Here is a 13,754-nt window from a genome sequence, read left to right as displayed (position 1 = left end):
CATAGGAGGCACCCTGTCCAGCTCCCTGGGCATCCACCAGGTGCCCACGCGGTGCTGCCGGTTTCTCCTCCCCACTCTCACTTCTGTGGTTCCACACGAGGACGTTGGCCTGGAGGTTGCATAATGTACGTGACTGGCTCCCGGGCGACGGGGCCTGCGTCCCCACTGGGGCTCCTCCACAGCTGGGCTTGCCCTCTCGGAAATGCCTGGTCCTTTGCATCACTGTTGCTCAACTCTCGCAGGCCTCTGCGGGCCTCTCCAGCCTGGGCCTGCCACCCCAGCACAGCGGGGGCCCCGCCTGGGGACTGCAGACCAGTGTGGTGTTGTGTGATGAGAGATGTGGGGGTCTAGAAGGGCCTCCGGGCATCCGGGCTAGGGGCTACACACCGTTTGTTTGGAAAAGTGAAGTTCTAAGGCCTTTTGCTGCTTTCCCCCCCTTCCTGTTGAAAATCTTTTTCTTTTCAACTGAGGTTAGTCTTTTAAAAAAAAGCATATGTGCACAAACTATCAGGGGATGCATAGTTTCACCCACAAAACTATGTGACCGGGAAGCAGCTCAGTCCCACCTCTGACCAGCCCCAGGGGGCCCTGATGTAATCGGCTCAGCACTCGGGTGCCAGGTCAGCTTGGCGAAGAGCTTGCGGCTTGTTCTGCGAACAATTGCATTGTGTCCGGCTCAGACCCAGTGGTGAAATGAGCCGGAAGTGGAGACGCGTGTTTCCAAAGGGCTGCGGTCTTTCGGCTGCCCGTCGGCCAGTCAGGGCCAGCGGCTCCTGCGCATGCCCCTGGGAGCCGTGGACTGAGAACGGCCAGACGCCCGCCTGATCAGCCCCTTGGGGCTGCTTTCCTGCAGACATTCCGTGGTGGGTGAGAACAAGACCCCCTTGTCAGACCCCTGAGAAAGGGGAGGGCGTCACCTGTCTCCGAGCTTCAGTCTCCAAGTTTGTAGCCGAGAGCAGCAGCACCATGTCTCATGCCTCGCGCACGGTGTCACGAGGGGCAGTGAGATGGCACACCACAGGCCTTCAGCGGGGCCTGGCGCGGAGTCCTCACCCACAGGTTTTGGTTGGGGAGTAGAACGTGAGGATCGGCTGATTGGAAAGAGGTTGCCGGGAGGTCCAAGGTTCCTTGTAGCCAAACCAGAAACCCAGTGGCCAGTGTCCTCGTCTCTCCTGGGGACTCCCTGACTCTCCATGGGGTCTGAGCCCCTTGGGATTTGCTCACATAGAGGCTAAGATAGACGAGCACGGCCAAGTCCTGGTGTGCCGGGCCTGTTCACGGCACGGTACAGAGGTTCTCAGTCTTTATGGGGCATGGGTTCTTTTGAGAATCTTGACAGTGTCACATGTGAACTTCCCCCGGAGGGATGCAGGGTACCTAAGTTTGCCTTTAATTTTAGAGGGCTCACGGCACCCCGGAGTCTGTGCAGCTGCTGCAGTCTCACGGAATCAAGCAGACCTGCTTGGAGTCGTGGCCCTGTAACTTAGTAGCTGTAGCTCTTGGGTTGGCTGTTGGCCTGGCTGAGCCTCGTCTTCCTCTTTTATGAAACAGGAAGGATCACGTCCAGTGGTGTCCGGAGATTAAATGAGAACTGTGGATGTTAAGGGTTTAGCCTAGTGCTTGACGTGTAGTAAATAATTCAGTCGCATTAGCTTAAAAAATGGTGTCGAGGAGTGGGAGCCCTGGGCTGAGAGAAAGGCTCCGGCCTAAGTGCGGGTGTCCTGAAGGTGTGGAAATTTGGGGAAAAATGAAGAGGGAATTGGGAGAAATGGTGGCACCAGTGAGAGCCTGAGGGTTGCTGACATCTGAGGGCTGGGAAGGGACTGGAGGTAGAGGAGGGTAGTGGGCTGGGGGCCAGGAGGAGCCTGGGGAGGGTGGCACGAAGGAGGGGAATCTGCAGAGGGGGTCAGCTGAGGCAGGCCAGAGAGGAGTGCTTTGAACCCAGCAGCAAGGGAGCGGTTTCCTGGGGAGCTGCAGGTTGAGGGAGGAAGTGTGAGGCAGGGGAGGGAGCAGGTGTTAGGGTCCTGCAGCAGTGGCTCCAGGGAGGAGGCTGAGAACACTGGCGGACTCCCGGGAGGAGGGCGAATGTTCCCTCTTCTTTCAAGGGCCCAGAGCCTTGGGGACATTGAGATTTTTGTTTTTTTTTTTTTTTTTTTTTTTTTTTTTTTTTTTTTTGACAGGCAGAGCGGACAGTGAAAGAGAGAGATAGAGAGAAAGGTCTTCCTTTGCCGTTGGTTCACCCTCCAATGGCCGCTGCGGCTGGCACACTGTGCTGATCCGAAGCCAGGAGCCAGGTGCTTCCTCCTGGTCTCCCATGGGGTGCAGGGCCCAAGCACTTGGGCCATCCTCCACTGCCTTCCCGGGCCATAGCAGAGAGCTGGCCTGGAAGAGGGGCAACCGGGACAGAATCCAGCGCCCCGACCGGGACTAGAACCCGGGGTGCCGGCGCCGCAAGGCAGAGGGATTAGCCTAGTGAGCTGTGGCACCGGCCTACATTGAGATTTTGAGTAGTCGCATCCAGTAGACCAGGAGAAGCTATGGGGAGGGGAGAGGGAAATGCTAAAGAACTAAAGTCTAGGAAAAGGTGGGATAAGCAGCCCTGGCTACTGCAAGAAAAGTGAAAGAGGCACACATCGGAAAGGAAGAGATGCAGTCATCTTTATCCACAGATGACATGGTGCGTAGGAAATCTGTCAAGAACAACCCTGGACTAGTTTGCAGGACACAAGGTCAATACACAAAAGCCAATTGCTTTCCTATAAACCAGCAACAAAGAGCTGGAATTTGATATTTAACAATAGCGCCATTTACAGTAGTACCACAAAATAAGACATACTTGTGAATACACCTGACAAAATATGTACCTCTACAAAACACTGATGGAGGATATCCAAGCAGATCTAAACAAATGGACAGAGAGTCCACCTTGATGGGTTGGAAGACGCAATATTGTTAAGATGTCAGTTCTTCCCAACTTGACCACTGGGATTCAGTGTAATCCCAGTCAACCTCCTAGAATGCTGTTTTGTAAATGCCAAAGAAATGATTGTCAAATTTGTGTGGGAAGACCAAAGATCTAGCTTGACCAACAATGCTGAAAAAGAAGAACACAGTTGGAAAACTCAGTCTGCCTGATTTCAGGACTTTCTGGTAAGCTACCGTGCATTGAGGAGCATGACAGAAGCAAAAGAGTGGACACCCAGGCCAGTGGGACAGAGGGGACCCACACAGGTGCAGTCCACCGATCTTTGATGACGGCATGAAGCCATTCCGTGGACAAAAGGATGCCATTTTCAGCAAATGGTCCTGGAACAATGAAAACATAATCGTGTGTGTGTGTGCATGAGGAAAAACAAACCTAGACATGGATTGTAGACTTCTCTGTAGCTCTGCCTTTCAAATAAATAAATAAATCTTTTTAATAATACACGAACAGCTTTTTAAAAAATATTTTTTATTTATTTGAAAGGCAGAGTTACAGAGAGAAGGAGAGGCAGAGAGAGAGAGAGAGAGAGAGAGAGAGAGAAAATGAGAGTCTTCCATCCACTGGTTCACTCCCCAATTGGCTGCAACAGCCAGAGCTGTGCCGATCTGAAGCCAGGATCCAAGAGCTTCTTCTGGGTCTCTCATGTGGATGCAGGGGCCCAAGGACTTAGGCCATCTTCTACTGCTTTCCCAGGCCATAGCAGAGAGCTGAATTGGAAGTGGAGCATCCGGGTCTCAAACTGGTACCCATATGGGATGCTGGCACTGCAGGTAGCGCTTAATGCACTATGCTACAGTGCCGGCCCCGCAAACAGCTCTTTAAAAATTATTTATCTATTTGAAAGGAAAAGAGAGAGATATCTTCCATCCTCTGATTCACTCCCCAAATAATAGCAAAAGCCAGGGCTGGGAGCGTGGCACTCCATCCAGGTCTCCCACATGGGTGGCAGGGGCCCAAGTACTTGGGTCGTCATCCTCTGCCCTTCCAGGCACATTGGCAGGGAGCTGGATCAGAAGCTGGGGTAGCTGGGACTCAACCAGCACTCATGGAATGTGTGTGTCCCAAGCAAGGGTCCTTAACCCTCTGCGCCGTAATGCCTGCCCCTACAGAGAGCTTTTATCAACCAGCAGCAGTAAGAGAAAAGACATCCCAGTAGGAAGATGGGTGAAGGACCTGTGTGGCAACTCACAAGGCAGATCTTGTCAATGTTTGGAACAGTAAGGTTAACTGAGAAACACACACACACACACACTCACAGGTTAACCTTCATAGTCATGAAAGAGTACAAAGTAGAAACAGTTAGACAGCATTTTTGTCCACTGGCTTAGTCAAAAAAAAAAAAAAAAAAGCGATGACTGGTTAGGGCCTGTGTGTGGGAACGTGGATCTGCTTACACCTCTGGGTGAGCCAACAGGCACCTGTCGAAGGCCATGTTTTGGTGCACACTTTTGAAGCAAAGTTCACTTTCATGCACCCCACCATAACAGAAATCTGCTCTTGGGGGGCCAAGTGAAAAGTGTGCAAAGAGATGTACATAAAGATACTCACCGCGCCAGGGCATCGTTTGTTCACGGCAGCCTATCAAAGGGAAGCTGCCTGGCAGCCAGGGTGGACGAGGTACCAACACACCCCCAGCTGCTAAAACCAGGCTGTAGAGCATTCGTACACTTATGGAAGTCCTTGTGACAGGTGATGAATGTGTCCCGGCAGCTGACAAAGACAGAAGCCACGAGACGGGTGCCTCTCCTGGTGGCCTGTGTGGACACGGGTTTTTGGTCTTCTATGCTTGCCTGTTTCCCTCATTTTCTGCAGTAAACGTGTGTGACATCTTGTAGTTGGAGAACTAAAAACTTTAAAATGGTGCTTTCTCCGTCTGACCTGCCCCTTTGCTGCATGCCTGGGGCTCGGCGTTAGTCACCGAGGCTGTCACGTCAGCTTTGTAACCAGCGTCCACCCAGCCATCCATCTGCTCGGATGCCTCCGAGGCTACCCCTGAAGGATGGCGTCCTAGCCTCTCCCCCTGCCCCAGCCTGGTCCCCGCCCGCCCTCTGCAGCTCCTTCCTTCCTTGTCACCCTCACCCCCAGAAGCGCAGCACCTGTCCTGCCGGCCCACGCAGCTGCCCGCCGCGCTCCTGCCTCACCTGCTGCGAGAACTCCCATCTTCCAAGGCTCACCTCCCTCTCAGAGCCTTCTCTGGCATCGGCACCCCATATTCCAGGTCTCTTCTGGGAGCTCCTTCTGTGGCAGGGACTTCTGGGGGACTCCCCTCTCGCTCTGTCACCCCCACACCAGGCAAGTTGCGGTAGGTTTGCAGGGCTCCGTTGAAGCATGCCGTGGCTTCAGAGTTGTCCCACACACTTAATGCTGCTGACCCCGAGTCAGCTCTGCCGTGTTCCAGCGCCACGCAGGAATCTCCCATCCAGGGGGAGATGTGGCCTAAGGATGAGGCTGCCTTGAGATACAGTGTTTCTGGGGCACCCCATTTGTCTCCAGAGCAGCTTCTTCCCCAGCTAGCCAGCTGTCGTTTCAGCCTGAGATTATTCATAGGCACTTCCATGGGAAAAATGATGGAAAACCCGATGGTGCCCTGGAGAAAATCACAGGTGGTTGTGCCCAGAAAACGCTTGTGTAGTGCGGCTGCCTGGTACAGGGAGCAAGGCGCCCGCCCTGGGCTTCCCCTTCCTGTCCCTCTGAGACGTGGACTGAGTCCATTTCGCTCCAGCAGTGGGCTGGCTCCTTAGCCCTGGTGCATCCCTGACGACATTTTTCTTTGGAAAGCTTAGGGGCTGAGGGCACCGTCCTTCCTTCCGCCCTTTGCCAGGCTCTCCGCTCTTCCCTGCTGTGCTGTCAGCTTGCACTGGAGTGAAAGCAGGGAATGGGCTGACGGCTTCATGTCCCGTCCTGGCCCGGCCCCGTCCTTCGCAGGTGCACGACTCTCTGGCTCCCAGCCACAGCCCAGGGCTTCAGAAGTGGAACGTGACCAAGCTTGAACCTGAGCCGGCAGCCCCTTGTGGCACCTGCTGTCTCCAGATGAACCAGTTCCTGGACCTGTACTGCTCCTTGGGGCTTTGAAAGATGCTTTTGCGTCACTTAAGTGATCAGTCAGACTCCTTCCTGTCTTGGGCGTGGCTGGCGCTGTGGACCTCACGGGTGGTCCTGCCAGCAGGCACATCCCCATGTCTGGCCATCCGTCCATCTGTCCATCCATCATTCACTGTCTCCGCACAACTGGGGTCCCTCTGAGCCGTGCTGCTCTGGGGGGTGATGTCTGCACCTGCTTCTCTCGGCAGCATGGGGGGTGTTGGAGGGGGCTGCCAGGAGCACAGGGCCCGGTGCGGGATCGGGTGCCGTGGAGGGCTGTCAACCCCATGCCACCCTGGGCTGTGCCCCCAGCTCCCTCCCTGACCTCTCGGAAGCCCCACAGGCGGTGGGCGAGGGTGCCACGGGCGCTACGGCATCTAACGGCTTCTCTGGTGTGTTTGTGTGTGTGTGTTTGTGTGTGTATTTGAATCCACAGGTCAGTTTTTGGGTTGTACGAGAGATTCTAACAGCACAGACTTTAAAAATAAGGGCAGAAATCCTGAGCCATTTTGTGAAAATAGCCAAGGTAAGCTGTTTTGTTATTTTTTCTACTTTTCCCTTATTTATTTATTTATTTTTGTCTCAAATGTGTGTCTCCTTAGTGTTTTCATGGTCGCTTTGCTCTGGGCCTGCGGAGCCAGGTTCAAGCGGGGCCATGACCTGACCTCCACAGCCAGCTGTAGGACCCGCCTGGCTGCCCCCACTGCACCCCTCACCTGCATCCCTTAATTTTGGGGGTCAGCATTCTCCTCATCAGTGGTCAGCAGCTGCCCTGGGAACGCATTCATTCTCTTATTTTAGATTTAGCTTGGGTGGGGGTATTGATGGATGTTCATGAACACTACTGCTTGTGATGCGAGCGCACCCTACAGAGTTGTGTCACCAGCCAGCAGGGCCCGCCCACCTGGGCCATCCTGAGTTTAAGGCCTGGGTTAGATGTTCCTGCCTCCCCCAACCCCCAGCCTCTCGCCCCCTAGCCCAATAGGTTCTGTCCTTGCCTCTCACTAGGCACCACCAGCCCCCTCCTCCTGCCATCCTAGGGCCTCCTTGGACCACCCCTCTGTCCAGGCAGCTCCTCCCTGCAGCCTGCTCCCATCAGCCGGGCCTGCCAGGCCCTGGGCAGCAGCTCCGCTCGCCTGGCTCGCTGCTGGCCCTGTGTGTGTGTAGGCTGCCTTCCCAGCCGTCCTAGCCCCTGTGAGCCAGGCTGGCAGAGATGCTTCGCTGCTGCCATCACAGCCAGGGCTCGCCTCCCCATCGTCGTCACCATCCCTCTGCAGAGGAGCACGGTGTAGCGAGGTGAGGTCCTTGCTTGGTGCCCCACAGCTGCTCAGCAGCACGGGAGTCTGAGTCAGGTTTCTGTGCCTTCGGTCCCTGCTCTGCCACCCCTCCCTGGGAGGCCGGCTGCGTCGGTCTGTCCCTGTGCGAGGGGCAGTGGCCACGTTTACGTTTTGGGCCTATCTGGCCCCTGGGCAGTATAATGCCAGTGAAATCATTTGGTCTGGCCCTGCCAAGGCAGTCACAGGTGGGACTTGAAATTCAGGAAATCTATGGCAGGCTAACGTTTAAATCGATGATTTGTGTGGCCTGCAAATGATGTTGTCAATATCCAAATGGCCCTTGGTAGCAAAGAAGCGTCCCGCTCCGAAGTGTTGGCACCAGTTCTGGCCCAAGATACCGGTTGTTATCCGACTGTTCTGGGCTGGGCCACGAGATAAAGTGGGCTGGGGTTCCAGCAAGCCCGGCACTGCACAGGGGCACAAGGGTGGAGAAAGCACTGTCCCTGCTCTCGGGGAATGCGAGATCTGGGGTATACAAGAGAGGCGAGAGAAAAGTAGGTCCATCCCGCATTCAGGCTGCACGCAGACGGACACAGAGCCGGACTCCAGCCCTCTTGGGTCTGGGGACGTGGCGAGGAGGCCACGGTAGAAGAGGCAGCATCTGAGGGAGAGGTGAGTCCTGCAGACAGAGGCTGAGACCCCCACGGTGCTGGCCAGGCGCTGGCATAGGCAGCTGACCCACGCGATGGCGCGTAGCACAGGGGCTGTCCTTGCCTTCCTCGTGTCAGCTGTGAGGGTCAGGAGCGCTCAACCACCTGAGAAGGGCGCCGTGGAGCGGGCAGCGAGGGTCGGGACCAGGGCTCCGGTTCCACAGAGGTGCTGGCCAACCCAAACATCTCCAGCTCCCAGCAATGAGGAACACGCCCCTAGTGCTGTTAGCAGGCTTCCATGTCAACAGGAGCAGAGCAGTTCTGCTCTCTCGCACTGGCTCTCTTCTGCCCGCCACAGTGGGGAACAAGCCCGAGGCGGAATGGGAGCCAGCTGTCCTCACTGAGGTGGGGTCTGGTTCAGAGGGGTGTGGGTGGTTGCGCCTTGGGATGCGAGGGCATTGCCTTCCCGGCTGCAGGGACGGGGGAGCTTGCCCACACCCCCTTGGCTCCCGCGAGAGGTGCTAAGGCGATCATGGAGGGCCCACGCGGCTGCTACTGGCACAGGCGCCCGCCGGAACGGTGACCAAATTCACCTAAAAAAAGAACATGGAGGATGTTCTCACATCTCAGCCCGAGCCGTGTTCCTGTCCCCCAGCCAGGCCTGTCAGCCTGTGACGCGCTGCACATGTCTGAGGTGCAGGCTCACCTTTGACAGTTCCGGAGAGCGAGCAGCTGGTGTCGGGCTGCCCGGAGCTGTATTTCCTACACAGGATATTTTTAAGTGTAACTGAATTTCATAAATATGACAACATTTGGTAACACTCGAGCGTGTTTTCGTTCTGTTGTTTATAGCAGCACAATAATCTGTTCCATATCTTTTTTCCCCCCCAGAAACTTCTAGAACTCAACAACCTTCATTCGCTCATGTCTGTGGTGTCAGCGTTGCAGAGCGCGCCCATCTTCAGGCTGACCAAGACCTGGGCTGTAAGTTCATCCTCCCGAGTCTGACTCTGGTTCTGGCGGCGCTGCGCTGGGGGAGTTCCCCGGCCCCAGGCCTTCTCCGAACTTCTACACTTTGCCAACAGCCGAAAGCCTGGGAGCGAATGGAACATCTCTGGGTATCCTCATTCCGTCGGCAACGACAGCCCCATGTCACTCAGAGGGGGAAGTGAGGGCGCCAGCGTGGCTGGGGTCAGAAGCCCCTTGAGTCTGTATTCCTGGACCTGCCAGGTCGCGGCTGACGGCCAGCTCAGCAGCCCGAGTCCTGGCCCCTGCTTGGCCGTGTGCTCCTCCGGCAGGTCACACACTGCCCTCGGAAGGTCTGGGCTCCTGGTTTGCAGCTGCCCAGTCACTGGCCCCGCAGCTAAGGGTTTCTCTGCAGAAACCGGTGACCCTCGTGTTGGGAAAAATGATTTTTTTTTTTTTCTGAGGCCATGGGTAATTTCGGCTCTGAGGTGGAGTCTGATCGTTATATAATTGAGTCTGTAGGAAAGTTTTTCCCCTGTAAAAATACTTTAAAAATATCTCAGACCTCCTTATCCTCCTGAGCTTGGCACAGCGCCCGGCACAAGGGAAGTAATTGCTGTTTCCATCGCTCAGTAGCATCCGCCTCCTGGCCGGGCCAGGGTTGCTCACAGCCGCACGGCCCCAGGCTTCCAAGACCTGTTTACGAGTCCTGGGGCTGACGGGAACAGCGGCCCTGCGGCTCCTTCCTGCTGGTGTGAGGGTCCGGGCTCTGTTTGCCACGGGGCTGGTCCAGGGGCCTTTAAAACACTTAGGGGCTGTGTTGTCGCAGGTGGTCGGAAATGAGCCTTGTGTCTTCAGTCTGCAGCTTCACCCACCTTGCCCTAGGGGAGCGGAGCGAGCTCCGTCAGCCTGCAGTGCCCAGGCTAGGGCTTGCGTTGTTGGGGGTTCCTCGGGGCCACCACCCAGTGGGGAAGGGAGCCCGAGGCAGCAGGGCCTGCTTCCTGCCAGCGTGGCCTGCGCCTGTGTTTACGTCCTGGGCTGTGGAGGTCAGGCACATCTGGAAGCCTCAGGCCTCCGTCATTGCCGTCAGCCCTGGGATTCCAGCTCTGTCTAAGCGGGGAGGCTTTTTGAAGTGAGTTTGCCATCCCTGAGGTGCCGTCGCCGTGCGTTGGAGAGCTGAGAGCTGTGTGAGCGCCTGGGGACTGAGTCCGGGAAGCACAGGCCTTGCAGGCAGCAACATGGGGACCCTCAGGGACCCCTGAAGAGGTCAGTGAGGGCCGAGGGGGTGAGTCATCACGGAGGGGGTTGGCCGAGGGTCCTGCCGCCATGTGATCCACCTGGGGACAGGGCAGGGCCCAACAGTGAAGCCGTCGACTGTTCTCCGGAGGATGCTGTCTGCTGGCGGGACGGTGGGGCAGCGCCAGGCCCGAGCAACACCCAGCGCTGCTGTGTTTGGCTTCGTAAGTGTGGCTCAGGCTGGCCGAGTCCTCACTGCTGTTGATGGGGCCTCAGAAGCCTGGAAGGGAACCACCACTCCGGACCCGATCCAAGGCCTGGCTCCTTCACCCAGCCCCCTTCCAGGCCTTGTGAGTCAACTCTGCTTCCTTATGCGTCTGCCCGAACGAAACAGGGGAGCAGGCCCGCCCTAAACACGTCACACCTGTCAACCTGTTTTGTCCTGGTGGCTCCCCACTGAGGCAGGGGCCGACCTGGGTCTCCTTTACAGGCACACATGGGGAAGGATTGGCACAGGGCCCCACAGCCAGGCGCAGGACGAGGTTCCAGCCCCAGCGTCTGGCTCCAGGGTCCATGCCTCACCACCTGTCACTCAGAACAAGAGAGCAGTCTTTTTTTTTTTCCTCTTTTTAATCTGGGCTTATTCTACTTTCTCCTCAGAGAAAAGGCCCTGGAAGGTGAGCTCAGTGGATTCTCAGTGCCGCTCCAGGCTCTCGGGCCTCCCTTTTGGCTGCACTTGGCCTGGCGCTTGGCAGCTGGTGTACAGCAGGAAGGGAGGTCAGAGCAGGGCCCGTTGGGGAGGGAATGTGTAGCCAATGATCGGGGAGAGATGCAGCCGGGATGCCTCCGGGCACCTGCTCCTCAGATCGTCCCAGCCACCCCCACCTCTGCTCCTCCACTCCCCTGGGGCTGGCTGCCGGCTCTTTCACCTCCATGAGCATTTAGCTGGGGAGAACCAAGGATTTACTGGGGAGCTGAGATTGCATACGCCAGAGAACAGGGGCTCTGAGCAGTCACACAGCCCTGTCAGATACCTCCCCAGTGTCTCCTAAGGGCTGGGACCAGAGCTGTTTCCCTGGTGACCGGTGGCCACTGTCCAGCATAGAAGGTGGACAGGAAACAGGAATGGCAACTGCAAACCATGTGTTGGGAGGGAGGAGGTGACACCTTCATGTGGGTTTCCACATGAGGTCTCCAAGGGCACGAGTGGGGGTGCTGTTCTCGGGGAGCCTGCCTGTCCTCCTCTGAGATCAGAGCCCCCCCCACTTAGGGCAGTGGTTGGCGCCAAGCGTTGGGTCGTGAACAGGGCCAAGCTCATCATCTTCGCCCGTTATCCAAGCCCTGTTTAGTTCCAGCAGGTGGGTGCCAGCCTTGTATGTGTTCCGGGTGCACCTGTCTGCTCACAGCATGCAGGCGGAGCGCCGTCTGCCCTGCAGTTCTGTCTGTAGCTCTGCCTCCCTCTGCTGACCCCTCCCTCGTGCCGATGGCTGACTTTTCTCGGGGCCCAGCCCGGTGTACGTGTGCTCGTGTGCTGTTTGAATTCGTTGTGCTGATCAGCTTCCTTCTTTCGCTGTTGATTTCTGGCAATGAGCATAGCCATCAAAATGTCGCCCTAAAAGAGCCACTTCCTTTCCTTTCACCTGTCACTCGAGCTGGGACTGCTGCGACCTCTTGGGCTCACAGGGCGGTGGCAGCTGGAGGCACAGGGGGCACTGACCTGACAGCCCCCAAATCAGTGCTTTTACCACCTTCCTTTTGCAGAGGAAGAAGCTGAGTTTTCTAAGAGGTGGCACCAGTGAGCTTCCCAAGACCCTGAAGCCAGTGAGACAGCCTGGCCTTGCCAGCTCCCACGGCCCCACTGTCTGGCCAGTGTGACGAACGGCCTGTTAATCAGGGGAACCAGGGATGGAGTTGGAAAGTGGGACTGGAGAAGTAAGGCTGGCACACAGGCCCTAGGGGCTGGCTCTCTCAGATCTGTCCTGGGGCTTGGGGGTTGTACTGGGAAGTAAGGCTGGCACACAGGCCCTAGGGGCTGGCTCGCTCAGATCTATCCCGGGGTTTGGGGGTTGCACTGAGAAGTAAGGCGGGCACACAGGCCCTAGGGGCTGGCTCTCTCAGATCTGTCCTGGAGGTTGGAGGTTGCACTGGGAAGTAAGGCGGGCACACAGGCCCTAGGGGCTGGCTCTCTCAGATCTATCCCGGGGCTTGGGGGTTGCACTGAGAAGTAAGGCGGGCACACAGGCCCTAGGGGCTGGCTCTCTCAGATCTGTCCTGGAGGTTGGAGGTTGCACTGGGAAGTAAGGCGGGCACACAGGCCCTAGGGGCTGGCTCTCTCAGATCTATCCCGGGGCTTGGGGGTTGCACTGGGAAGTAAGGCGGGCACACAGGCCCTAGGGGCTGGCTCTCTCAGATCTGTCCTGGAGGTTGGGGGTTGCACTGGGAAGTAAGGCGGGCACACAGGCCCTAGGGGCTGGCTCGCTCAGATCTGTCCTGGAGGTTGGGGGTTGCACGGGGAAACCTGGGCAGCAGGAGGTCATATGTATGGGAGCAGATCTGCCACTTGGCTGGACCTTGGAGGACTTCCAGGGAGGGTCAGTTGGTCATTGGCTGGGTAGGGCAGCCCAGTAGCCTGTCCGTGCCCGGCCCTGAGTGCTGGCATCTGGGTGAGTTGCACAGGACATAGACCAGGCACGGGCCTGTATACAGTAGGCTCCCCAGTAGTGCTTGCTGTGTACACAAGCAGGAGTAGTCAGGGCTGGCCCAGAAGAATGCAGACTGAATGATTAACCCCAGCCCTGGGGCCGCTGGGGGATATCGGCCCCTTCGAGCGGAGAAACCCAAGCAGGAAGACCTCTCAGTTAGTCGGGACCTCCGCCTCACAGCTCTTACTTTGCAGATCAGGTATCTACCTAGGGCCTCCTCCATGCCAGGGCCACGCCCTTGGGGCCTCTAGTTGTTCAGAGGAGACAGGCCCGCCACTCAGGGAGAATACACAGGGGCCAGTCTGGCCAGCAAGAAGCCATCAGTGAATGCTGGTTGAACACCTGAAATAATGAACAGGGAGCCCTGGGACAGGAATAGAAGCCTCACAGAGACTGGATGGGAAATGGGGTGCAGAGGCCTGCTGTCTGCTCTGGCCTGTGGCCCTCTGGGGAGGCCTCTCTCAGATGACACCCTTGAAGTCAAGGCCTGAAAGACGAGGAGCCAGCCATGCCAGGATGAGGGGACAAGCCTTCCAGGCAGGGACATGGTGGTGCCAGGACCTGCAGCAGGTGCCCAAGTGAAGAATCCACAGATGGCTGTTGGCTGGAGCTCAGTGGGCTGGAGAGATTGGTGTGTCACACTCACAGCCAGGGACAGGAGGTAGAGCCTATCTTTTTCAATAAAAAAGTTTTTTGTTGTTGTTTAAATTTTAACTTAACTGAAAGGTAGAGAGAGAGAGACAGAGAATCAGAGATCTTCCATCTGCTGGTTCATTCTTGAAATGCCTGCAACAGCTAGGGCAGGGCCAGGCCAAAGCCAGGAGCCCAGAACACCATCCAGGTGTCCCACATGGGT

The 13,754-nt window shown here is 56.9% G+C and overlaps 1 protein-coding gene across 6 annotated transcripts in view; it reads left to right on the top strand.

Annotated features, from left to right (window-relative positions):
• Positions 1–13,754, top strand: part of RALGPS1 (Ral GEF with PH domain and SH3 binding motif 1) — a 260,164-nt gene that overhangs the window by 107,770 nt on the left and 138,640 nt on the right. For all 6 annotated transcript variants that reach the window (XM_062207519.1, XM_062207517.1, XM_062207516.1 and 3 more), the window contains exons 6-7: positions 6,504–6,593; positions 8,886–8,978. In XM_062207519.1, coding sequence (XP_062063503.1) covers positions 6,504–6,593; positions 8,886–8,978 — 183 coding nt within the window. The remainder of the gene's footprint in view (positions 1–6,503; positions 6,594–8,885; positions 8,979–13,754) is intronic.

This window comes from Lepus europaeus, chromosome 12 (assembly GCF_033115175.1).
Source record: "Lepus europaeus isolate LE1 chromosome 12, mLepTim1.pri, whole genome shotgun sequence".
Taxonomy (NCBI): domain Eukaryota; kingdom Metazoa; phylum Chordata; class Mammalia; order Lagomorpha; family Leporidae; genus Lepus; species Lepus europaeus.
The sequence above is the reverse complement of the archived record's forward strand: the minus strand, read 5'-3'. Positions and strand labels throughout refer to the sequence as shown.